Source organism: Bufo bufo, chromosome 6 (genome assembly GCF_905171765.1).
Source record: "Bufo bufo chromosome 6, aBufBuf1.1, whole genome shotgun sequence".
Classification (NCBI taxonomy): domain Eukaryota; kingdom Metazoa; phylum Chordata; class Amphibia; order Anura; family Bufonidae; genus Bufo; species Bufo bufo.
The window spans coordinates 63,443,706-63,470,287 of record NC_053394.1 but is presented as its reverse complement, the minus strand read 5'-3'; the positions used below and the strand labels follow the sequence as shown (position 1 = coordinate 63,470,287).

At 41.9% G+C, this 26,582-nt stretch overlaps 1 protein-coding gene across 1 annotated transcript in view; it reads right to left on the bottom strand.

Annotated features, from left to right (window-relative positions):
- LOC121005506 (deleted in malignant brain tumors 1 protein-like) overlaps window positions 1-24,955 on the bottom strand; it is a 56,846-nt gene extending 31,891 nt beyond the window's left edge. Inside the window, exons 1-5 of the mRNA XM_040438273.1 lie at window positions 24,901-24,955; window positions 22,191-22,259; window positions 4,480-4,542; window positions 1,947-2,009; window positions 627-653 (exon numbers count right to left, since the gene is read on the bottom strand). Coding sequence (XP_040294207.1) covers window positions 627-653; window positions 1,947-2,009; window positions 4,480-4,542; window positions 22,191-22,259; window positions 24,901-24,955 — 277 coding nt within the window. The remainder of the gene's footprint in view (window positions 1-626; window positions 654-1,946; window positions 2,010-4,479; window positions 4,543-22,190; window positions 22,260-24,900) is intronic.
- Window positions 24,956-26,582: the final 1,627 nt, after the last annotated feature.

Sequence of the window (26,582 nt, the reverse complement as noted above, 5' to 3'; positions counted from 1 at the left end):
TGCTATAGTGGAAGCAGGAAAAGGTGGCTCCTACGGGCCTGAAGGGGCCCATCCAGGAGGAGGACTAAAAACATTTTATTGTCAGCGCCCCCTGCACAGTATTATACAAAGTCCATTATATACAGTGACACTATATACAGTGGCATGACATACAGTATATACGTGTAGGGAACGGACGGAGCGGCTGCAAGACCTGGTCTGAGAGAGCTATCTGGACTAGCTACAGGAGTGCCAAAATAAACTTGCTGTGGGACCCAGTCATTTCTAGTTACACGACAGTAGTGTCTGACATTATTAAAGAGGTTTTCCCATTAATAACATTTATTTGCCAGGATAGATGGTACTATGAGGATCCAACCACTGGGCCCCCTACAATTCTCAAAAATGGGGTTCCCCAAGCCCTCTGTGTGAATTGAGTGGTGGTGGCTTGAGTGACCATTGTTCCAATTACCTCTATGGGATGTCCGAGTGCTCGCTTATCTCTGACAGTCCTATACACATCAAATGTAGAGGTGATCATCTACACCACCACTCGGGGACCCCTGTTTTCATGTATGGTGGAGGTCCCAGCTGTCCAATGCCCAGCGATCAAATATTTATCACCTACCATAAGTAACACAACTTACCATTTAAAGTTGTATTCCTTATATCATCTGCCAAACATAAAAAACTCATTAACTCAACAGAGACATTCACAAAATACATGTAATACATGGTAGATCCACAATACAGCCCAGGAGAAATCTATGGATCCATATCTACTTCTCTGTGCCTATTTTTTCTTACTGATTAAAATGGAAACTATAAGATAAAAGATTGTGGAATAGTCCAAGTCTCCAACACATGGTGTCTGCTAGAGAAGATGCTCTGCACCTCACATATAGTAGGCACTATACGACACTACGAAGGGTACAGTATCTGTGAGCAAGTAATACAGTATGGACTCCATGTGCCGATGCATATGGTACATTCACACCTTGCCTTACTGCCTTTCTCTCTTATTAGAGAGAGATGAGCAAATCACTCTAAATTCAATTAGGGTCTGATTAGGCCAACTAGTCGACCGATTTGATATGGATACAAATTGATTCTACTCAAGTTCTCAGTTGGCCTGGACATTTGTATATATGACCATCTGAGGTCTTCTAGTACAAATATTTATTTTCTTCTTTCTTGCTTTTTTTGTTTTATAATTTCTCTCTCTCTCTCCAAAATTGAATTGAATCACCAAAATGTTGAATTCGGATTCACCTCAAATTTTTTACAAAACTGTGATTGCATGCAATTCATTTAGAATTGATTCGGCTCATCTCCACTGATTATATTTTGAAGTATGTATACAGTTTCACAAGCCTTCCACCATGCAAACGGTTAATGGAAAAGAATATTAAAGATGCACCTAGAAAAGGGAACTTGCAATAATTATGTGTATTTTTTAAAGAAGATATGGCCAGCATGAGTCAACATCATGCAGTGAGAGTACCTCCTGCTCATAGAAAGGACCCACCGGAGAAGACCAGAGCCTAGATGAGGTGAGTATTGTTCAAATAGGGAGGGTTTGTGGTTTTAAGTGCACATACTGGCTGCACTGCACAGTATACAGAAGGCATGTGACTGGCACTCATGAAACACCTAACATAGACAAGAAGTAACCACTGTGTATTCCACATATTGGTGCCCTGGTCCTATCTGCCAACTTTTGTCTGTAGTTCGGAATTATAATCTGATTCAGTTCACAATACATAGTTCTCTAATGCTTTGAATAACAACTAAATACACAACCCATGTCTATCCTCTGAAGAATCTGTTGTAAAGATTGTCTCTACAATGTAATCTGTGACTGACCCAGACCTAATGCATCGTAAGATATGGAAAAATATCATGTCATCACCAACATATTCACATTGCAGAATGTGCACGCAATGATGTTCTCTTGATGAACTTACCAGTGAGCGAAAGGGTAGAATTCAGGGTAGTAGATGCGGCTTCTGATGAAGATGGTGATGAAGCTTGGAATACAGGACAGTATTAGAGATAGTTACATACTATTGTTATTGAATCCACTAGAAGAAGCGACTAAGAAATGGCGTTGGTATTGTGTATTGCATGACTACATTTATAACTCCTGAGCATGTCCGTATTAACAGTTTTTTTGTTTGACTGGTTTTATCAAGTGTTATGTATTATATTATTTTTTGGCTGCATTCTCCCCAAGAAAGCATATAATTTGGACAGTTTTTTTTATTGATTTCAGAAGCTTAAAAAAAAAATCAGACAGTGCAAAGTGTTATTATAAAGGATGTTTGTTACCATTGTTTTCCATTCGTTTATTCATATGCATATACAGTATGTTGCCGTCACCTTGACCTTGGCGTTAAAGTGGTTGTCTCATCTGAACATTGGTGGGATATCGCTAGGAAATGCAGCCAATGTCATATAGTCTTAGGACCTGCAACTGCAAGACTGGAAAAGAGTGCCCAAACTTTGGGAGAGTATGTCGCACAAGGGCGGCTGCCCTCCATTCATTTGCATGGGAGTGCCAAAATTAGAATAGTTTTTTTTCCGAAAGTCCTGTAGAAATGAATAGATAAAGCATCGCGCAAGTGTGGCCAGCACTCCATTCACTTCTATGGAACTGCTGGAAATATTTGAGTCGCTGCTTGGCTATTTTCACCGCTCCCATAGAAATTAATGGAGGGCAGCTGCGCATGCATGGTGCGCTCTCGTTTTCCTTAGGAGCTTCGTTCTAGAGATATCCTGTGAATATCCTGCAGCAGCAGGGAATAGACAGGGGAGCGAGAACAATGATTTCAAGTGGTGACAAAAGTATGGTAAAATGCCGATGTCGGCAAGTGTGAAAAAACAATAAACATGACACCCTATTGAAAAAATAACCAATAGAGATAAGGCTGCATAGGGAAATATGTAGGAATAGATATGCCATTGTGTCACCTATGATGATTAAAAAAGGTGACAACTATAATTATCAGCATTATGTAAGAGGCATATCAATTGAACCAGACATGTCAAATAGCCCAAAAGCCATAAATCATATGCACTTGGTCGCAAAAATACGTAATGGCCACCAAGTGTCAATAATGAGAAGTGGAGGATGGCAACTGTAATTAAACAACTTAATATAAAGATCCAGAACATCCAATAAGCAACTGTACTTAGCGTGCAGTGGTGGTTGCAGAAAACAAACTGGGGTAGTTTATTGATCAATGAAACACGCAAATGAGATATGATCATTGAGTCCAGATGGGCGAACTGTGCCCAGCCTAAAAATCCATTGAAAATGGACCCTGATATTGAGCATTTGGTGAGTGCCCCTCCAGCTATCACTTACCGTAGGGGGCGTAATCTGAAGGATAGGCTGGTGCATAGCTTCTTTCAGACTCTGCAACAACAAAACGCGCGGTTGACAAACCCCCTGGTTGGTACTTTTCACTGCAGCGGATGTGTTGCCTGTGATTCCATTAAAACTGGTCGGACATTTGTCAGCACAACCACTTCCATGTCTTATGACATCAGATGCTTTATAAACTGCAGATCCTCTGGCCTTGTTTATCTGGCCACATGTATCTGTGGTTTGCAGTATGTTAAAAAAACTATCTGTGAGTTTCGCCACAGAATTGGCGAGCATCTGAATAACATTAGGAGGAATGCTGACACCCAGGTTGCACGTCACATGAATCTACATCATTCTGGGGATGTGCGAGCTTTAGTATTTCAGGGTATCGAGATTGTAAGACCGTCCCCAAGGGGTGGAAATTTTGGCCAGCGAATCCTCCAAAAAGAGGCCCAATGGATTTTTAGGCTGGGCACAGTTCGCCCATCTGGACTCAATGATCATATCTCATTTGCGTGTTTCATTGATTAATAAACTACCCCAGTTTGTTTTCTGCAACCACCACTGCATGCTAAGTATAGTTGCTTATTGGATGTTCTGTATCTTTATATTAAGTTGTTTAATTACCGTTGCCATCCTCCACTTCTCATTATTGACACTTGGTGGCCATTACGTATTTTTGCGACCCAGTGCATATATGATATATGGCTTTCGGGAGATCCGCCCCGCTTGGCTTCCCAATATACAGGTATATACAGGTAGTTCACACTGCAGCTGGCTTATATCCAGCCAGGTCTTCTCTATTACCACTGTATTTCTCCCACACTGCTCTATACTACTGTCCAGATTTTTGTGGATCCGCGCAGAATTACTGTTGTGGTGATTACCAGCCAATTGTAACACAGTTCACCAGGTCATACTGTACTTTGGTGCGGTTCTTTTTTGGTCTGTGTTTTTGACATTGACATAATTGTTTCCCCCAATTTTTAATCAATTAAGTAATAAAGAAATAGTTTTTAGCGCCTCTTAGTTTTAGCCGTTATATAATCATTAAATTGAGACGTATACCTCCATTATTGTATTCAGTGAAAGGTTTCTTAAGCTGGATATATTCTTGATGAACCTACCAGGAGGTGTAGAGGTGGAATTCTGGGTAGTAGATGCGGCTTCTGATGAAGATGGTGATGAAGCTTGGAATACAGGACAGTATTAGAGATAGTTACATATTATTGGTATTGAGATAAATATACAATGGGTTATCCGAGGTTGGAAATGGCCCCCCATACGACCGGGCCCCTCACACTGATTCTACTTACCTGGCTTCCCACCCCCGGTGCCGCTCCTGGTCTCCGCACGGCCGCAGCTGCTTCTCCCCGTGCGCAGATGAAAATATCCTTTGTCTGGAAGGAGCAGCCAATGGCCGGCGGTGATGGGTGACGCTAGGCAGGCTCGTCACCACCTGCCATTGGCTGCTTCCCCCAGAGACCAGATGTTTTCATCTGCACACGGGGAGAATCAGTTGCGGCCGTGCGAGGAGCAGGAGCGGGCCAAGAGCGGGGAGCCAGGAAAGTAGAATCAGTGTGAGAGGCCTGGGCATATGGGGGGCCATTTCCAACCTCGGATAACTCCTATAATCTCAATATATATATATATACAGTATAAGGGTTCATTCACACTTCAGTTATTAGATCAGTTATTTTCATCAGTTAGGCTACAAGCACACGAACATTGTTTGGTTTTGCATCCGAGCCGCATTTTTTGCGGCTTGGGTGTGGACCCATTCACTTCCGCATCCGTTGCTCCGTTCCGTAGCCCCGCAAAAAAAATAGAACATGTCCTATTCTTGTCCGTTTTGCGGACAAGGATAGGCATTTTTACAATGGATCCGCAAAAAAAAATGATGCCATACGGATGTCATCTGTTTTTTTTTTGCTGATCCAGAATTTGCGAACCGCAAAACACATACGGTCGTGTGAATGTAGCCTAACTGATGGAAATAACTGATCAAATAACTGCAGTGTGAACTCAGCCTTAGGGCGGGTTCGCACTTGCGTTAGGTTATTCCCTTATAGGTTCTGTTTATAACGGAATTCTCGGACGGAATGCAGAATGGAAACCTTTAAGGGGCATTCCGTTTTGATCCGTCATAATAGAAGTCTATGGGCAGCATAACAGATCCGTCTGATTTCCGTTATGCAGGACGGAAAACAAAGTCTATTATGGATCAAAATGCAATGCCTCTTAAAGGCTTCCGTTTTGCATTGTGTCCGAGAATTCTGTTATATTCCGTTATAAACTGAACCTATAACGGAATGCCATAACGCAAGTCCGAACCCCACTTACCTGTAGTGCTCACACTGCAACTAACATACAGCATGCAACATGCTCTGACTGATGAAGGCTATCAGGGGATGTTGGGAGCTGTAGTTTCAAAGCTTGGGCTTTATATGGAGAGTAAATGGCACAAATCCCCTGGGACCTCTCCACCCTCCTCAGAATGATTCATGATCTCATTATCAATTTGTCATCTGGGCCTTTTATAGCTCTGTTATTTAGGTGGCATCGCTGGAACACTATAGAGTACTTTTATTTGTGCACTTTGTGAAATACTATGTTGGTGATTGTTTTAGGCTTTCACGCTTGCGCTTTCCCTTTCTGCTATTGAGATCCGTCATAGAATCTTAATATCAGAGGAAAACACTTCCTTTTTTTCCCCATTCATTGTCAATGGGGACAAAACTGAACTGAACGAAACGGAGTGCACCAGAATGCATTCAGTTCCATTTGGTTGCGTCACCATCGCGGACAGAATAACGCTACAAGCAGTGTCAATGGTGACGGATCAGTTTTCTCAGACACAAAAGAAAACGGATCCATCCCCCATTGTCTTACAGTGGTTTTAGTGACGGATCCGTCATGGCTGTTTTAGAGATAATACGACCGGATCCAGCAAAAACGCAGATGTGAAAGTAGCCTTACTTTGCTTGTGTAACCTTCGCTTCCGTGACAGAACAAGGTAGTGGACACAATGTTTTGCTCAGAAGACTCCACGACTGGAGAGGCACATGAGTGGCTACATTGTGTACATTGCAAACTACTGTAACCCAGGGGCGTTTTTTTAGGGTCTCAAAAGATCCGGGGCCCAAGCCCTAATGCATATGGCACAATTCTCTAAGTCGACCAAGATTGCCTCCATTAGTAGAAGAGCCCTCCAGTATTAATAATGCCCTTACAGAGCCCCCAGTAGAAATAAAGCCCCCTATTGTTCCCCCAGTGGTAATAAAGCTCTCTACAGACCCCTTAGTAGAAATAATGCGGATCCCTCCTATAGAGCCCCCAGTAGTAATAAGATGCCTAATGTCCCCGAGATTTAAAATGCTCCCACAGTGCCCCCAGTATTTACACTTCCCCCTACTGTTATAATGCTTGCTCTGAAGATGCCCCCTACTGTTATAATGCCCCTACAGTGCCCCCAGTATTTTTACTTCCCCCTACTGTTTTAATGCTTGCTCTGAAGATGCCCCCTACTGTTACAATGCCCCTAACAGTGCCCCCAGTATTTATACTTCCCCCTACTGTTATAATGCTTGCTCTGAAGACGCCCCCTACTGTTATAATGCCCCTACAGTGCCCCCAGTATTTATACTTCCCCCTACTGTTATAATGCTTGCTCTGAAGACGCCCCCTACTGTTATAATGCCCCTACAGTGCCCCCAGTATTTATACTTCCCCCTACTGTTATAATGCTTGCTCTGAAGACGCCCCCTACTGTTATAATGCCCCTAAAGTGCCCCCAGTATTTATATCGCCCCCTGCAGTTATATTCCTCCGTTTAGTGTCCTCAGAAATTATAATTCCTCAGCCCCTCCACCGTACAGTTCCATGTAAACAACATTATTTCCCTCCCTCCGCCATAGAGTCCCATGTAAATAACATCACACCATCTCTCCAGCCCCCTCAAATATACAGTCCCATGTAAATAACATCATCCCCTCCCCAGCCGCCTTCAACATATAGTCCCATGTAAATAAAATCACCCCTCAATATTCAGTCCCATGAAAATAACATCACTCCCTCCCCCAGATACCTTCAACATTCAGTCCCATGTAAATATATCTCTCCCTCCCACAGCCGCCTCCAACATTCAGTCCCATGTAAATAACATCACTCCCTTCAGCCCTAACATACAGTCCCAGTTAAATAAGCACAACCATCCTGAGGATGGCAATACAGTTGTATCTATCTGGCAGGCAATACATTCGGGGCCTGGGACAAAACATCAGGGGCACAGGCCCCGAATGTTTTAATCTAGCAACGCCCCTAATGCATGCAAGTTACATGATAAAATTAGGTTCACAGCTTGTGTTTTTCAGAATGATTCAAATAGTAGAATATAAACGGCTGAATAATGTAACATCAAATATAGGATTAAGCCAGCATACTGGGGGAGATTTATCAAACTGGTGTAAAGTAGAACTGGCTTAGTTGGCCATAGCAACCAATCAGATTCCTCCTTTCATTTTTCACAGCTCCTTTGGAAAATAAAAGGTGGAATTAGATTGGTTTCTATGGACAACTGAGCCAGTTCTACTTTACCCCAGTGTGATAAATCTCCCCCCACTAATCTTGTGTACACGATGATACTGTATATTCTTGATGAACTTTCTAGACAATGCAGTGGTGGAATTCTGGGTAGTACATATGGGTCCTGATGAAGGTGTTGGTGAACCTTGGAATATAATGATAGAGATGTTTTACACTGTTTGATTGTTAAAAAATGTATTTAGCTAAATTGTACCCATCTCTGTTTCTATATGAGTCCGAATCAGGGGCGTTCACAGATATCATAGGGCCTCATAGCAAAACCTGGTAAGGGCCCAGAGTGAGATTTTGAATTTACAATTTTTTTAATTCATGGAGAAATCATTTTTAGATACAATAAGTCACAAATTTTCTGACTTTCCCTGACTTCTGTGTTGGAAAATGTGGAACAGGAGCTTTATAAATATGGCTATCCTTCTGAATGTGAAACTGGCCTACATACATTTATAAACATCCTCTCTACTGGTCTGAAGCCACTGCTTTTCCTAAAACTGGATGGGATATAATGGTTTGCCCGCAGCCAACTCTAGGGGGAGTTCAGTGCAGAGAAATGTATACAATTACCATTGAACTCAACTGAGGCTCAAATCTCAGTACTTCTGTATGCCGTCAGTCATGAATATTGGTACAGAAACTTGTTTCAAATGAGAATACAATGATTTTGTTATATAGAGGTAAGTGGTTATACCTGATATTGCAGACGTAAAGTACTGCTGACCTACAGGGGAATAATTTGTTACATGTAATATATAGATGCTAAATAAATACATATATTTTTATTATATCATTAGTATATTGAGTATAATTACAATCAAAACCGGGATTTAAATTCAATTAGACTTAAAAGGAAAAAATATATATTTTTATAAGGAGACACTTGGTTAGACTCTACCTGATGTTGTAGTATTAAATAGCTGTGAATCTGTGAAAGCAACATATGGTTAAGCCAAGTGTATAGGTCTTATAGAAGTTAATGAGTTTTGGAATAGCAAAGATTAGTTAGTAGCAGATGAGATTTAACATACAGATTTGGCCACAGAGACCATACAAACCTATATTAGATAATGATATAATGAAATATTCCCTAAATCAATGATGTTATCTGAATTTATGCCTTTAGCTCAGGAGCCAATGGCTTGCATACCATAGTTTCAGACTACCCAGCAGCTATGTGGCACTTGGAGGGAGGGTGGCACTTAGAGGGCACCCTGGTTGGTCCTACCCTAATGAGTTGGGAGAACTAGTGCAAGACTTCCCTCTGTGATAAAAAAAAAAAAGGAAATAATTATAGCAAGAATCATGGAATGGGTGAGAAATGGTGGAAAAAACACCTAACACCCCTATAATAGAGGTTCATTTTAATCTTCACTATGGGGCCCCCTCTCTTCTGTGCACTCCACTGCCAGGAGCATTACATATAAAGGATATGTAATTGTGTAGCAATTTTGAATTCATCCTCTGGATAGGACATAGAAACATAGAAACATAGAATGTGTCGGCAGATAAGAACCATTTGGCCCATCTAGTCTGCCCAATATACTGAATACTATGGATAGCCCCTGGCCCTATCTTATATGAAGGATGGCCTTATGCCTATCCCATGCATGCTTAAACTCCTTCACTGTATTTGCAGCTACCACTTCTGCAGGAAGGCTATTCCATGCATCCACTACTCTCTCAGTAAAGTAATACTTCCTGATATTACTTTTAAACCTTTGCCCCTCTAATTTAAAACTATGTCCTCTTGTAGCAGTTTTTCTTCTTTTAAATATTCTTTCCTCTTTTACCTTGTTGATTCCCTTCATGTATTTAGCAGTTTCTATCATATTCCCTCTGTCTCGTCTTTCTTCCAAGCTATACATGTTAAGGTTCTTTAATCTTTCCTGGTAAGTTTTATCCTGCAATCCATGTACCAGTTTAGTAGCTCTTCTCTGAACTCTCTCCAAAGTATCAATATCCTTCTGGAGATATGGTCTCCAGTACTGCGCACAATACTCCAAATGAGGTCTCACTAGTGCTCTGTAGAGCGGCATGAGCACCTCCCTCTTTCTACTGGTAATGCCTCTCCCTATACACCCAAGCATTCTGCTAGCATTTCCTGCTGCTCTATGTCATTGTCTGCCTACCTTTAAGTCTTCTGAAATAATGACCCCTAAATCCCTTTCCTCAGATACTGAGGTTAGGACCGTATCACTAATTTTATATTCTGCTCTTGGGTTTTTACGCCCCAGGTGCATTATGTTGCACTTATCAACATTACGTTTTATTTGCCAGATTTTTGACCATTCCTCTAGTTTTCCTAAATCCTTTTCCATTTGGTGTATTCCTCCAGGAACATCAACCCTGTTACAAATCTTTGTGTCATCAGCAAAAAGACACACCTTACCATCGAGGCCTTCTGCAATTTCGCTGATAAAGATATTAAACAATATGGGTCCCAGAACAGATCCCTGAGGTACCCCACTGGTAACCAGACCATGGTCTGAATATACTCCATTGACTACAACCCTATGTTGTCTGTCCCTCAGCCACTGCCTAATCCATTCAACAATATGGGAGTCCAAGCCCAAAGACTGCAATTTATTGATAAGCCTTCTATGTGGGACAGTATCAAAAGCCTTACTAAAATCTAGATAAGCAATGTCTACTGCACCTCCGCCATCTATTATTTTAGTCACCCAATCAAAAAAATCTCTAAGATTAGTTTGACATGAAGTAAACCCATGCTGTTTTTCATCTTTCAATCCATGGGATTTTAGATGTTCCACAATCCTCTCCCTAAGTATGGTTTCCATTAATTTCCCCACTATTGATGTCAGGCTTACAGGCCTATAGTTGCCCGATTCCTCCCTACTACCTTTCTTGTGAATGGGCACAACATTTGCTAATTTCCAATCTTCTGGGACGACTCCTGTTGCCAGTGATTGGTTAAATAAATCTGTTAATGGTTTTGCTAGTTCACCACTGAGGTCTTTTAATAGCTTTGGGTGTATCCCATCAGGCCCCTGTGACTTATTTGTATTAATTTTAGACAGCTGACTTAGAACCTCTTCCTCTGTAAAGACACATGCATCAAAAGATTCATTAGTCTTCTTTCCTAACTGAGGTCCTTTTCCTTCATTTTCCTTTGTAAAAACTGAACAGAAGTATTCATTGAGGCAGTCAGCTAGTTCTTTATCTTCTTCCATATACCTTCCTTCTTTTGTTTTTAATTTGGTAATTCCTTGTTTTAGTTTCCTTTTTTTCATCAATATCAATATCTAATCTTAGAGGATCCAACACCCCTGCTGATCACAGCTGTTTCAGAGTAGCTGCAGCACCAGAACTACACCGCTCCGTCTGCTATATAGTGGACGCAGCTGGTTATTGCAGCACTGCTCCCATTGACGTCAACTGGGCCACTGTACAGACTCATAGAATACTATAAAAAGATTTTTAGGGCTGCAGCTGTAATATGATATATTCTGAAGCCTGGCATCTTACAATCAGACTAATAACTACACCTTAAAAACACTAACATAATATATAGCAAAGTAATCTAACAACACAATCTAATACTTTACAACAATTGGTATTGCATTACCTGATTTTGGAGTAATGTATTGAACTGTAAAAGAAGAAAATAATTTGCTACATTTCATATTGTTATTATGTGTAGAGAGTCTAGAGATGTTAGAACCAAATTATGCTGTAATATCATTATAATCATATATAAAATATTGTTATAATAGATTGGGCACCCTTTCCATACTAAATCATGCTGGGGACCTGAATGAATTATATAACATTGCTGTCACCTTTCCAAAAAATCTGTTTGTCCGATTTCTGACCAGGTCACAGTATAGAATACAGAGCCTAAAGTATATGTCTTATAACAAGGCCCCTTTAGCTGAACAATGCATTCAGCGCATGCGGAGTGTGAGAGGAAACCAGTGTACCCAGTGGCAACCCACACAAACATCAGAACATACAATTGTGTAATAAACGTACCTGTTCGGGCTCCAGCAGCACGATCCTCAGGCGCGCACGGCCGTGTCGGGAGAGACGTGCTGCTGAGCCATGCCCCCTCGTACCGAGACTGCATCCTTAGTAACAGGATGCAATGCTCTGTTTCTCCCCGCAGCGGGTGTTGCTGGGAGATTATCAGTGGGCTGATTAGCTCAGCTGCTCTATAACTGTGTACTAGTGTTCTGACTAATGGAGCGCCGAGTCAATGGACCTATCAAGTTCTGATCCAGGGACCCTGCGCTCTATTTAAATCCCTTCCTGACCATACACCATTGCCAGTGATAGTCTTGTTTGGCTCACTAGCTAGGTTCCTTGTTCCTGTTTCGTTTATTGATATCTTGTGTTTCTGACTGCAGCTTGTCTTCTGACCACTCTCTCAGTCTCCCGTTCTGGTTCAGACAAATTTCTGACGACTCTGGTATTGTGTTTGTCTGTCTGTGTTTGTTTATCTGCCTCTGCACTTAAGTATCGTAGGGACCGTCGACCAGTTGTGGTCTAGCCGTCTAGGGCTTGTACTGCCTCACAGTGCTTGTCCGTATCTACTCTACTGGCGTGACAAATTGCCCTTGTTCAGATCTGAACCCAGGACCCCAGCACTGCAGGGCAACAGATGGAATAGTACTGCCTTTGTCAGTCCCATACACTATGAATGGAGCATCAGCATGCCCTTTTTTGTTTTCAGTGGGGGGTCCCAGCAACAAATAAATGATCGATCATGTTATCTTGGGACAAACAGTGAACTGCATTTTTTCTGACCTGATCAAAGGGATATTTCTAGGCATGAGGAACCCTTTCCCGCAACATGTGAACATATATTGGACAATTCATAAAAAGCTATTTTTATATATAATATTTTTTATCATTGTTCCTATAGAATTGAATCTCTTCTAAATGAGCCGTCAGCAGACTACAGGCTCCAGTTTTACAACAGCCTGTAGTCAATTCTAAAAACAAAACAAAACATAGTTTAAAATTTTGTAGCTACAATTAATTTCATTATTCACTCCATCTGCATTACAAGATCCATCTCCCTAGGGGTTGGTTATAGCCTAATATTAAATAATTGCTATTCAGGCAATTCCCTGAATGTACATATCCAGGCTTATTGTGACAAAGCCACAAGAAGCACAGTAATAATAATTTCTGTGGGTTAGATAAATGTCTGTACCTCTTGTCTTGGAAGTACTTGGATTTGAATCTAGAATTAAGGAGAGAAAAAAAAATCTGTGGAAATCTTTATTAAAAGGTACTGATAAGCAAAGTTATGAAAAATTCAATTTGGCTGCTTTGCTGAATTTCACAAAGAAATTTGATTCATGAAAAATTACTTTGTCACAAATTGCATTCTTTTGTATGTAGCAGGCACAATGATGGGGAACGATGATTGCACACACACCCCCTACATCATTGAACCCCTCAGGTGCTGCATTCATCGCTGGTCATGGCATCTGATGCCACAATTGAGGCCCTTCAGGGGTTAATCAGGTTAAAAAAAATACACACACACCTTATCCATTTGCTCGTGGAGAGGTCATCGTGACCATCTCGATTGAAGACACCACACTGCTGGCATGGTGACATCGCCCGGCATCAAGATGGCCGTGACGGCCTCACTGCAAGCAAGTGAATGAGGTAAGTATGGGTTTTTTTTACCGCCATTTCAGAAAAAAACAGAACCATTACCACGAAGCGCGAGGAAATTTGGCTTCGTGGCAAATGAAATTTTTCCTGAAATTCGGAAATCTGTTAATTTGGCTTCAATTTGTTCAACACTATTCACAGGCCCTACAATAGAGACCTGTGAATAGAGACTAAATCCAAAGTTCATAGAAAGCAGTTGGAGGGCAAATAAATACCAAGTTCTCTTGTTTCGTGTAGTTATGGATGTGATGTCATAAAGGTGTGAAGCTTTGTTCAGGGACTCGCCCATAAACAGATGGTTTTCGAACTTGTTGTGAGGCAGGAAAATAGGCAATCATAAGGATCTGGGCAACAGTAAAGATCTAAGAAGGGCCCTGACATATGAATGCTACTTTGACATGTACCACTTACCCAAACATTTCTACAAATGAAGCCCACCCTTTTCTACAGTATTCCTGTATTCCCGCATGGCAGTGGCCTTTCAGCAGAATAATGCAACCTACCACTCTGCACAGTGGCGTACACACAATCCATGGGGCCCTGGTGCGAAACTGATCCATGGGCCCCCCCCCCCCCCGGTCTGGGGAGGGGCGTTTCCCCGGGCAATAGGAGATTATGGGGCCCCCACCTGCCCTTAAACCACACCCACACACAGCCCCACCCATAAATCGCGCCCGTACCTCTTACATCCAGTGACGTCTTCTTCGATATAGATGTTCTCTGTCCTTGTCTTCTCCTTTTAGACCAGACCATTTTTACGCCGTTTTTAATCTCTGCAGTTTGACAAAAACAAAAAATCTTAGTTTACTACTTTTCCATCATCCATCATCCCACCATCTTCTGGATAAAACATCCTACTACCCCAATACTGTGCCCTGTGGTCCCCAATAGTGCCCCCAATAATGTGCCAGCAACAAGTGCCTCTCTCCCCCCCATGTGCCAGTATCAAGTGCCAACCCTCCATGTGCCAGTATCAAGTGCCAACCCTCCATGTGCCAGTATCAAGTGCCAAAACCCCCGTGTGCCAGTATCAAGTGCCAACCCCCCGTGTGCCAGTATCAAATGCCAAACCCCCGTGTGCCAGTATCAAGTGCCAACCCCCCCCCTTCCTTTGCCAGTATGAAGTGCCAACCCTCCCTCATTTGCCAGTATGAAGTGCCAACCCCCTTCATTTGCCAGTAAGCGCCAACCCCCCTCTTTTGCCAGTAAGAAGTGCCAACCCCCCCATTTGTCAGTAAGTGCCAAGTTGCCAACCCCCCCATTTGCCAGTAAGTGCCAAGTTGCCAACCCCCCCCATTTGTCAGTAAGAAGTGCCAACCCCCCCTATTTGCCAGTAAGAAGTGCCTCCTCATGTCCCAGTAAAGTCTAGTATAAAAAAATAATAATAAAACCTTATACTTACCTCCTTAGCAGCGATGCGATGCAGGCCTCTTCTGGCCTGTGTCCCGCGATGTACGGCTCACGCTCTGATAGGCTGCCGGCACAAGGCCCGCAGCCTATCAGAGGAACAGGGAAGGGAGACGCCTCCCCCCCCTGCCCGGCCGCAGCACAGCTATCTGTATCGCTGTCGTGAGGACAGCGATACAGATCACTATGGAGATGAGCGCTTCCACAATGGAAGCGTTCATCTCCCTGTCATCTGCCGCCATCGCTGCCGCGGGCCCACACCTGAGTTTGAGTGGCACTACTGCAGGGGCCAAGGGTCCACAGGCAGCCGGGCCCCCTGGAGTGCCGGGCCCGGTCGCAACTGCGACCCCTGCGATCCCTGTATGTACGCCACTGACTCTGCAGGAACTGTTTAGGGATCGTTTGAGGACTATTGCAAAGGGTTTAAGGTGCTAACATGGCCTTTAAAGTTCCCAGGTCTCAATCTAATCGAACAACTGTGTGAAGTGCTAGAAAAACAGATCTGATCCCACTTTGCAATTTCCAGGACTTAAAGGGGTTGTCCGAGTTATGAAAAAAAATTATATATCACTGTAAATCTGATGGTCAGTAATATATAACTAATCTAAGCAAGTTTTAGGCAAAAACTAAATTCTATTTCCTCATTTCCCCAAGTTCCCTTCTTTTATTACAGGGAGTACATTTAGTTTTTCATATTCTTCTATATTTCCAGAGATTTGTATACCTAAATATTTAAAACTCTCGTGTTTTTCAAGTACATGCACCCTTGAATCTCCCTGTGATTGCACATCTCCTAATATCATCATATGGGATTTCCCCCAATTAATATTTAAACCAGAAAAAAAAAAAAAAACGTATCTATTATATCTATTACTCTATTAAACTGATCCCCAGTATTGTGCATAAATAGTAAAATATCGTCCGCATACATTAACAATTTTTCTTCTCCTTCCGCATATTGAAAGCCTTTAAACTCCCTATCATTTCTTATTATACTTGCCAAGGGCTCAATTGCAATAGCAAGTATAAAACCAGTCTGATCTTCATGTATTACAACTTAAATCACCTTTGAAAGCCTATCTGCCAAGACCTTTGCCAAAATGTTAACATCCGTGTTTAACAAGGATATTGGTCTATATGACCCAGGGTCTAATTGTTCTTTACCTTTTTTTGGAATTAGTGTGATAATTGCCTCTTTCATAGAATCTGGTAAATCCCCTATTTTTTGAGCCTCATTCAGTGTTATTTTTAGTTCTGGTATTAGCACCTGGGAGAAAGTTTTGTATATTTCAAAGGGAAGACCATCGCACCCTGGTGCTTTTTCAGGTTTCACCTTACCCAAAACCTTGTTTATTTCTACTATTGATATTTCTTTTTCTAAATATTCCTTTTGGGCCTGAGATATCTCTCTGAAAGCAATCTGGTCTAAATATAGATCCAAATCTTGTTTCGAGTATTGTACCCTAGACTTATATAGTTCCTGGAAGTATTCCAGAAACACTTTTTTAATTCCTTCCGGTGAACTAATTATTTCATCGATTTTATCTCTAATCGCCCCTATCCAGGATTTCCCTCTTTGATTTTTTTACTATACTTGCTAAAATTTTACCGACCTTTTCTCCCTCTGAGGCCAACCGGATCCCTTGAAAAAGCAATTCTTTCCTACTTCTATCTAGTTGATGTATTTTTAACTTTTCCTGTTCTTCCTCCCATATTTTCCTATTATATTCAGTGGGGTGCGTTATACATGTTGTTCTTGCTTCTTCAAAAAATTTTTCCAATGCATTACCTTTTTCTCTAGTACTTTTCTTCCAGTAATTCACCTTTTTAAACAACAGTCCTCTTAAGTATGCCTTGGCAGTATCCCAAACAATCAGTCTGCTAGCAGAATTATTATTCTCCTGAAATTTTTTTTTAAATTCTTCCATTATACTCTCATTATCTGGAATTCTCTTCTAGCCTCTTTTTACCTTCAGTATCAACAATCTCAAAGGTTTTCCTCATGAATATTTGTGCCCTGCAAAGGGAGTGAATAACAGTGCTGCCCTAAGTGACATGTCTGCCTGCTGGGAGACTCAGCAGCATGTTGTATGTGTAAGACTACAAGTCCCAGCTGTACAGTGACACTGCTGATGCACACAGGATCTTCCCCCCTACCTGTTCTTGTGCAATGCTTTGCAAAACTCCTCCAGTCTGTCAGCTCTGTGTCTGCAGGATGAGGAGGGAAGATCCTGTGTCTCTTCACTGCCTGCAGCTACTCAGTAAAGCCTCCAGCCCTGAGTGTGTGCTGCTGAAGGGGTTCAAGTTTCCTGAAGAATCCAGGGAGAGAGTAGCAGTGAAGGGGGGCGTGGCCAGCACAGTGACACAGACAGAGACACATATCTGCTCTCTTAGGCTTGTGCACGAAACATCACCAGAGCAGCTGACATCACAGGTCATGTGACCCTCAGTGAAATCTGAGAAAGGAGCCACTGCAGATAAAGTAAGTGCATGGTAAAGCCTTTACATTTGATTAGTTAGAAAAAGAACAAAAAAATAACTCGGACAAGCCCTTTAAAGAATATGCTGATAATGTCTTGGTGCCAGAACACCTCAAAGGGAATCTGTCAGCATGATCTTGGACTATTATCTGCAGTAATATATGAGAAGTACTGCAAATAAGGAGTCCAGAATAGATCACTATTTTTAACTTTCCTACTGCCCAGTTCCACTACCCATTGGCTCGATGATCGACATGTCTATTCCCCACTATAGGGAGTTGGAAGAAAGCACTAAGGCTTCTTTTACACAAACGATACGGATTGGCTGCGGATGCGTTCAGGGTGCGATCAGTAAAACTCGCACTATTTTGCAAGCAAGTTTAGTCAGTTTTGTCTGCGATTGTTCTGTTTTTTTCCGCGCGGGTGCAATCCATTTTGATGTGTTTTTCACGTGCGTGATAAAAAAAACGGAAGGTTTATAAACAACATCTGCCAGCAACCATCAGTGAAAAATGCATTGCACCCGGACTGTATCCGGATTACATTTGGATGCAATGCATTTTTCACTGAAGCCCATTCACTTCTATGGGGCCAGGGCTTCGTGAAAAACACACAATATAGAACATGCTGCCATTTTTCCTGAACGCAGAAATGATGTGTGAAAAACAACGCTCATGTGCGCAGACCCGTTGAAATAAATGGGTGAGGATTCATGCGGGATGCTATGGGTTTGTTGCAGGCATCACACATCCGGACCGAAAACTCGCTTGTGTGAAAGAGGTCTAAGGGGAAAAGAGTGGTGCTGCCCCCTGCCCTGCATGAATGCTATAGCAGTTCCTCTAGGGCAGGTGCATGCACCATAGTCAAGGGCGCAGATATCCTGGTTGGTGGATTCTGAACATTTCTGTGTAATGTTACATGATAGAAATAAGATTTGATTGTCACATTTTACCTGCGCAGGTAACTCCGGCATCTTCAGAGTGACCACAGTTGTGTCTGCCCAGCCCACGATTGGGGCAGTTCCACAGATATGTCTCATTTCCTAGACAGTTCATATCATCTAAATAAATAGGTCCTTTTCCCATGCCAAAAAAGCCATTTATTTGAAAGGAGATGGGCTTTCCACAGCCTATTTGGCGGCATACCACTTCCGCATCGCTCAGATCCCAGAGATCATCACACACTGTGCCCCACAGTCTATTAGCGTAGACCTCCACTCGACCAGAACAACGGGTTCCATTTGTCAATCTCAGGGCCAACACTTGTGCTAGACAAAAAGTAGAATGCTTCATTTCATTGCATAGTTTTCGATAATAAAAGTTAGAAGAAACCAATTAAAGGAACATTGCTATCAACTTTTTTTCTCATGAATTAACAGCCTATATGTGAATATACTATGGGGGAGCTTTGCTTTTTTTTTTTTACAAAAAACTTCCTCCTTTGTCTAGTCTTTTAGCACGGCAGACAGTTTCTCTTGGCATTTTCAGTAAGACCATCAGAAAGTAAAGAGGATGAGCATCACACATTATACTGATAAGTACAATGTTCTTCTGTGGACATCTTTATCCAGGCCTATCAAGAGAGCATTAGAGCTGCTATGCTTTTATCCCAATTCTACATCTACTATTATACCAGCAGATAACATCTTGCCTTCACAGCAGCAGTAAACTAACAATAGATTGCCTATCTATACAGGAGTTTTAGCTCTCTGTGCTGACTGGTACAGAAGGACAATATTTAACATTTTAGATTTTATTTTCAATGGTATAATGCAGCCAAAATGAAAAACAGCCAGACATGCTAAAAAAAAGTTTTTTTATTAAACTTATCTTTTAAAAAAAATACCCTTTTCTGAGGGTAGTGTCTCTTTAAAGAGTTTAAAATAACAATGAAGCAGCTTTGTATATATAATGTTGATTTAAAATTTCCTATGGTTTTGTGTCCATGGTTACAGGCTGCAAACCTTTAGGCCTAGTTCACACGAACGTATGGCTTTTATAGTTTTTTGCGGTCCGTTTTTCACGGATCCGTTGTTCCGTTTTTGAGTTCCGTTGTGTTTCCTTTTCTGTTCCGTTTTTCCGTATGGCATATACAGTAATTACATAGAAAGAATTGGGCTGGGCATAACATTTTCAATAGATGGTTCAGCAAAAACGGAACAGATACGGAAGACATACGGATGCATTTCCGTATGTGTTCCATTTTTTTTGCGGACCCATTGACTTCAATGGAGCCATGGAACGTGATTTGCGGCCAAATATAGGACATGTTCTATCTTTCAACGGAATGGAAAAATGGAAATACGGAAACGGAATGCATACGGAACACATTCCGTTTTTTTTGCGGATCCATTGAAATGAATGGTTCCGTATACGGAACACAAAAAAACGGCCCGTACACTCGCAAAAAAAAACGTTCGTGTGAACTAGGCCTTAGTCATCCATTTTACTATTCTATCAAATATAAAGGGTTCAGTGTTTGTAGTCTGTAACCACGGAGACACATATGGTTGCATAGGAGCTGTGGATACCAAATAGTAGTGCTATTTATCCGTTTTAGATACCTTGGCGAAATTCAGACATGATTACCTGCCAATGTCATCATTATCCTTACTATATCCCGCCAGATCTACCTCACTAAGTGCTGATCAAAGATTTCTATATTTCTATATTTAACAGATGTGATAACTAGCTGAATGGAAAATGTTTACCGCACACTAGATGTTGGAAATAAACGGGTCTTACCAGAGGTGCCTGCAAAAAAAAAATTACAGATGTAGACCATAAAAAAAAATAGACAATGTTGTGTTCTTTTTTTTATCATTATATTCAAAGGCATTGTACAGGATTATAAAAATACGTCCAAAAACAGCATCACTCCTGTCCACAGGTTGGGTGTGGTATTGCAGCCCATCCCCATTCACTTCATTGAACCTGAGCGGAAATACCAGACAAAAGCTATTGTAAACGGGAGGGGTGCTGTTTCTGAAACAACGCAGCCATGTTTTTCTTATCTTGGACAACTCCTTTAGGCTTCTTTCAGACAGGCGTCCCGGATTTGCTCCGGATGCGTCCCGGGTGCATTTCGGGAAACCCGTGCGAGTGCGCACGCAATTTCAGTCAGTTTTGACTGCGATTGCGTTTCGTTGTTCAGTTTTTTTCCGCAAGAGTGCAATGCATTTTGCACACGCGTGATAAAAAACTGAATGTGGTACCCAGACCCGAACTGCTTCACTGAAGTTCGGGTTTGGGTTGGTTCGGTGTTGTGTAGATGTAATTATTTTCCCTTATAACATGGTTATAAGGGAAAACAATAGCATTCTTAATACAGAATGCTTACTAAAATGTGGCTTGAGGTGTTAAAAATTTAAAAAAATTAACTCACCCCATCCACTTGATCGCGTAGCCGGCATCGTCTTCTTTCTTCTCCTTTGAGGACCTGCAAAAGGATCTTTGATTACGTAATCGCGCTCACCATGTGGTGAGCACGGTGACGTCAGCGCAGGTCCTGCTGAATGAAGATTGAGGGAAAATAATACGGTAAATTGACTTTAATCAATTTACTAACATCATCTCCTAGCAACCATGCGTGAAAATCGCATTGCATCCGCACTTGCTTGCGGATGCTATGTAATTTTCACGCAGACCCATTCATTTCTATGGGGCCTGCGTTGCGTAAAAAACACAGAATATAGAACATGCTGCGATTTTCACGCAACGTACAAGTGATGCGTGGAAATCACCGCTCGTCTGAACAGCCCCATTGAAGTGAATGGGTCCTGATTCAGTGTGGGTGCAAAGCGTTCACCTCACGCATTGCACCCGCACGGAATTCTCGCCCGTGCGAAAGGGGCCTTAGGCCTCATGCACGCGACTGTGCTGTGTTTTGTTGTCCACAAATTGCGGATCCACAAAACACGGATGCCACCCGTGTGCTTTTCGCAATTTGCGGAACGGAACGAGCTTCCATAATAGAAATGCCTATTCTTGTCCGCAAAACATTCTATTATTTTTTTTGGGGGGCCACGGAACGGAGCAACGGATGCGGACAGCAGACGGAGTGCTGTCCGCATCTTTTGCAGCCCCATTGAAGTGAATGGGTCCGCACCCGAGCAAAAAATGCGGCTCAGATGCGGACGAAAACAACGTTCGTGTGCATGAGGCCTTAGGGTATGTTCAGATGGACAATTGTGTCCAAAACTAAATCCACCATGTATCCCATGGCAGAAACCGATGCGTTGCGTGGCGGATTCAGCCATGGGTTTTCATGCGGACCTGCCATGGGTTTAACTCCATTGAATTGAGCTAAACCACAAGCAGGCTCCCGCTGTGGCTTTGCAAGGGGTCCACACAGTAACCACGCCAAGAACGGACCTGTCCATTCTTGGCACAGTCTAAATTCTACAGTTATCCCCCTATGCAACATAGTTAATCACACCCACTTTCCACCCATATTTCACTACTGGAGTGAGCAAAGCCCTTACTTTGGGATTCTTTGAAGCCAGAATTCTGGAATGCGGGGCATGATAAATTCTCCTAATTTTTTTGTTGTTGTCATTTTTATTGTGTTTTTGGGAATAACAGAGTTTTCTCCTCATTTTTTTTTTTTACAGGTTTCGCTATAGGACTTACAAACTCATATAGGAGGCCTAAAAGGGGTTGTCCAAGTTTTCTTTCCTCCACAAGGGGAGCTATACTTACCTGTGAAGAGACCTATACTTACCTGCACCACACTGGTCTCTTTATTGGACTTCCAGTCCTGTAAATTTCCTAAAAAAAAAAAGGTCACATGCACTGCTGCAGCCAATGACTGGCCTCAGAGGTGACGTGTCCTCAATTGGGAATGCAACTCAGTTGTGTGACCACATCTGTGTAATTAAGTTTACAAATTGGGATCGGAAGTCTTGTGAAGACTGGGAGCCACGGAAAGGAGGGTAGCAGGTAACTATAGCTTCTCTTCACAGGTTCACTGGGTCGGCAGATTTTTTAAAAATCCTGGACAATCCTTTTTGAATAAGCAAAATGTGTGACCATATATATACATGGTCCCCCAGGCTGGTAAGCGGACGCCCAGAACCACAGGACATATTTTCCTGAACACCTGATCCCACTGGTGGGCGTCTGCATTGATAAGGGGCATGCCGTTCTCCACCACTGTGGAGCTGGTACTTTCTGCAATTTCCCAAATTGTTATCACACTATTGTAGTCTGGTTTACAACCAACATTATAGTCTCTGTTTTTTATCCACTGATGAGTCCGGTGACAGAGTGGATAGAAACGTGGCACCTCGGGAGCAGACCTCAGGGACTACATTTAGGGAATTGGCCGTATACAGGGGCAGGTTTCCGGACAGGGTCGCCCTTTTCGGGGGGGGTGCACTGTGTAGATAGGTAGGGTTTAACAGTAGTCTCCCCTCCCCTTTTTTTAGGGTCTAATTAGGGATAGATTCCTCCCGATTTAAACAGAGCTACCACTGCACGGACGCCTGGACCCCAATATGGAACCAATTGGTCCCCTGTTCAGTACCGGACCCACACCAGTGTTCTCTACAGGATCCGGTAAGACCGTATACTTTCAATCATCAACACATTGATACTATTATATGGGTTACCATTCGGTTGATTAGATATACTACCAGCGTTAGGGGGGCATATTTTATAACAACTCCCATGTTTCTTGTCTTTGTATTTGGGGTGTTTTGCATTCATTATTCTTATAATGCACTTATTAAAAGTTAAGTTTTACTACACATTCCCCCTCCACTTAGTGCATATATATATATATATACATGCATATTAGGACATACCGTTACTTCTGTTCTCTTGATTTGGTGCTCTATCTAAAATGAATACATTAGAACTAGAATAAGAAGGTGATATGATAATATGATCAGTGTGAATTAAAGTAATAGCAAATTAAGATAAGTAAAGCAAACATGAGGAACTGCTCTGAATTGACTGCTTTCACATCGAGTGGGTCTGGTTGGTTGATATTGTAGCTTTAGGCATCTTGGTTGACAGTATTACTCTGGAATATATTTTCATACATATTTCATATTAAACCATGGGCTGTGTGCCCAGTCTAGCTCCAGCTATATACTCTTGTGCTGGCCAGTAAGCTATCTGTTCATCCATTCAGTGCAACTGTCTGGAAACTACAAGGAAGAAGAAGGTGCAGTATTTATATATTTTAAACTAAATATATATACAGTACAGACCAAAAGTTTGGACACACCTTCTCATTCAAAGAGTTTTCTTTATTTTCATGACTATGAAGGCATCAAAACTATGAATTAACACATGTGGAAGTATATACATAACAAACAAGTGTGAAACAACTGAAAATATGTCATATTCTAGGTTCTTCAAAGTAGCCACCTTTTGCTTTGATTACTGCTTTGCACACTCTTGGCATTCTCTTGATGAGCTTCAAGAGGTACTTGGTCTGTACTGTATATTATTATTTTTTTACATCCTATGTTGCCTTTACCTGTAATAACCTGAAGTGATACCTACTGATGAGATAACTACTTATTTTTTATTTTTTTATACCACTACGTTTCTGGACCCCAGGAAATTTTCTGACCAAGTATAACTATTTGCCCGTGTATTGAATTTGACTACTGGCTACTCCTTGCTTTGACCATGAACAATTTTTTTGCACAACAGGTTGCTTGTACTTTGTCATATTTGCAGCAATGTAAATCGTCCACCAGGCAATGTCTCCCTTGTGAGAACGTATTCAGCTCGTGCTAATATACAGCAGCCTATCTGAAGAATAAAAGCTACAGTGTAAACTTTGTGGGATACTCAAAGAAGCAGCTTGAATCTATAGGCTATTTTAACTTAGTTAAATTACCTATAGACAATTTAACTAAGCTGGGGTGAAGGCTCAAAGTCATAACTTATGTTCTCTGTTTGGTAAAGAAGAATTGGCATAAAATAAAACATATGTCAAAAATAGTACAGATAGACAAGTACCATATTGCCAGAAATATATTAGCACACCTGATAAAAATCAATCATTAAGGTATAATACATAAAGAATTCTAAAGAATGCAGAACAACAAATGTTCTCTTAAGTATGTGAGATGAATGGACGACCATGTCCTTCAATCAAACCTGACAGTGAAAAAAACAATTTCTAGAATGAAAAGCTACAAAATAAATAAAATGGCAAATAGCATTTAATAGAACAGAATGAGAATTTGGAAAGTAGAGAATGTCGTCAAATTTGATTTGGATCTGATTCATCCGAATCAGTCTTGTGCTTTGATTCAGGACATGTCCAAATTGATACTACCCGAATCAAAAGTACTTTGATTGCCAGAAAATGTTTTGGGTTGAATCTGGATTCAATAGAATCAATTCGTTCATCTCTAGTTACATTTGCCCCCCCCCCTGCTCTTACCTGTGGTAGCAGGAGACGCCAATGCAAGGAGCACAAGTGAGAGTAATAAAACCATCGTCGCCATGCTGAATGATGAAATTATGGATATGAGGGTTGGCCACTCATATATAAGGATGCTGTTTCCTGGCACCTTCATGGAAACCTTTGGAAGAACCAGGAAGTTGGCACACAACAGCTAGAGAGATAACGCTTGTCACAGATGGAAAGAAAATAAACACAACGGCCCTGATTTATCATACCTTCACTCCAGAATTCTGGCATCAAAAAGTCGCAAAATAGGGCTTTTGCGACTTTTTTGCACTCGCTTGCGCAAAATTTATGCGACTTTTTGCATGTGTACACCACTGACTCCAGTTTTGTAATATGGGTGGGAAAGTGGGCGTGGTTAGCTATGTTAATGAGTTTCACTCCAGATTTATCACTGAGACTTTTTTTTTAAGTCGCAAATAAGTCGCAATCTCACTCCAGGAGCAGGGTGGAGGAGCTTCTCTAGACAGAAGTGTTAGTTTTAAGGACAAGACAAATTTATCAAACAACATGCAACATTTGATAAATGTGGCACAAAGTTCTCCAACTCAGACTAAAGCAAAACTGACTTCAAATATTCTCCTAATGATAAATTCCCCCCAATGTCTTGATGTGGTCATATATTGTACCATTGTGCTGCTATTAAAGGACTTGTCAGACTTGCAAACCTTAAATGCTTTCTATCTGGAATTCTAAAGAAAATTATACCTGGGGGGCATTGCTAATGTATGCAGCTTCCCATTGCAGAGCAGTGTTCCACAAAGTGTAGAGGAAAGAGTTAAAAATGTGTTTGCCCTAATATGTATGCAGTGGCCGGGTTTCTGGTGGCCCCAACGCTACGCTGATTCCCCTAGACACTGTCGAGGTGTCACCGGGTGTTGCTGCTTTCCAGAAGGGATGGTTAGGTCGGTGCACCCCAATAAGAATTAAAGGGGTTTTCCGAGATTTTGATACTGGTGATGAGCTATACTCTGGATAGATCATCAGTATCTGATCAGTGGGGGTCCAACACCCGGGACACACCGTAGATCAAGTGTTTAAGAAAGCACCGGTGCTCCTGTGAGCACCACAGCTTTCTCGCAGCTTACCAAGCACAGTGTCATACATCGTATAGTGGCTCTGCTTGATATTGCCACATCCACTTCTATGGCACTGAACGCAATACCAAGCACAGCTGCTATACAATGTACGGCGCGGTGCTTGGTAAGCACGGAAAAGGCCACAGTGCTCACAGGGGCGCCAGTGTCTTCTCAAACAGCTGATCAGCTGGGGTCCCAGGTGTCGAATGCCCACTGAGGATACTGATGAACTATCCTGAGGATAGGTATTCAGGATCGAAATCTCTGAAAACCACAGTCCAGAGAGTTAGGGATTACAATAAACCAATGTGACTGTGACTTTACTTTCTTCACTGGAGGAACTCCAGTGCAAAGCAATACAGCTAAAGGCACTCAGTTGGCTTCTTCAGTCTCTTCCTGGACAGAAGAAGGTTTCATGCTGAGGAAAGACCTAACCTAACTGTCCCTCTTTCTCTTAAAGGGCTATTACCCTGGCCAAAGGGCTGGTAGTTGTCCAGGATCTGTGGCTTGGTCATCTGGCTGACCCTCTAGCAGAGACTCTCTTACTAAACACTGGTCCGTGTCTGCAGACAACTA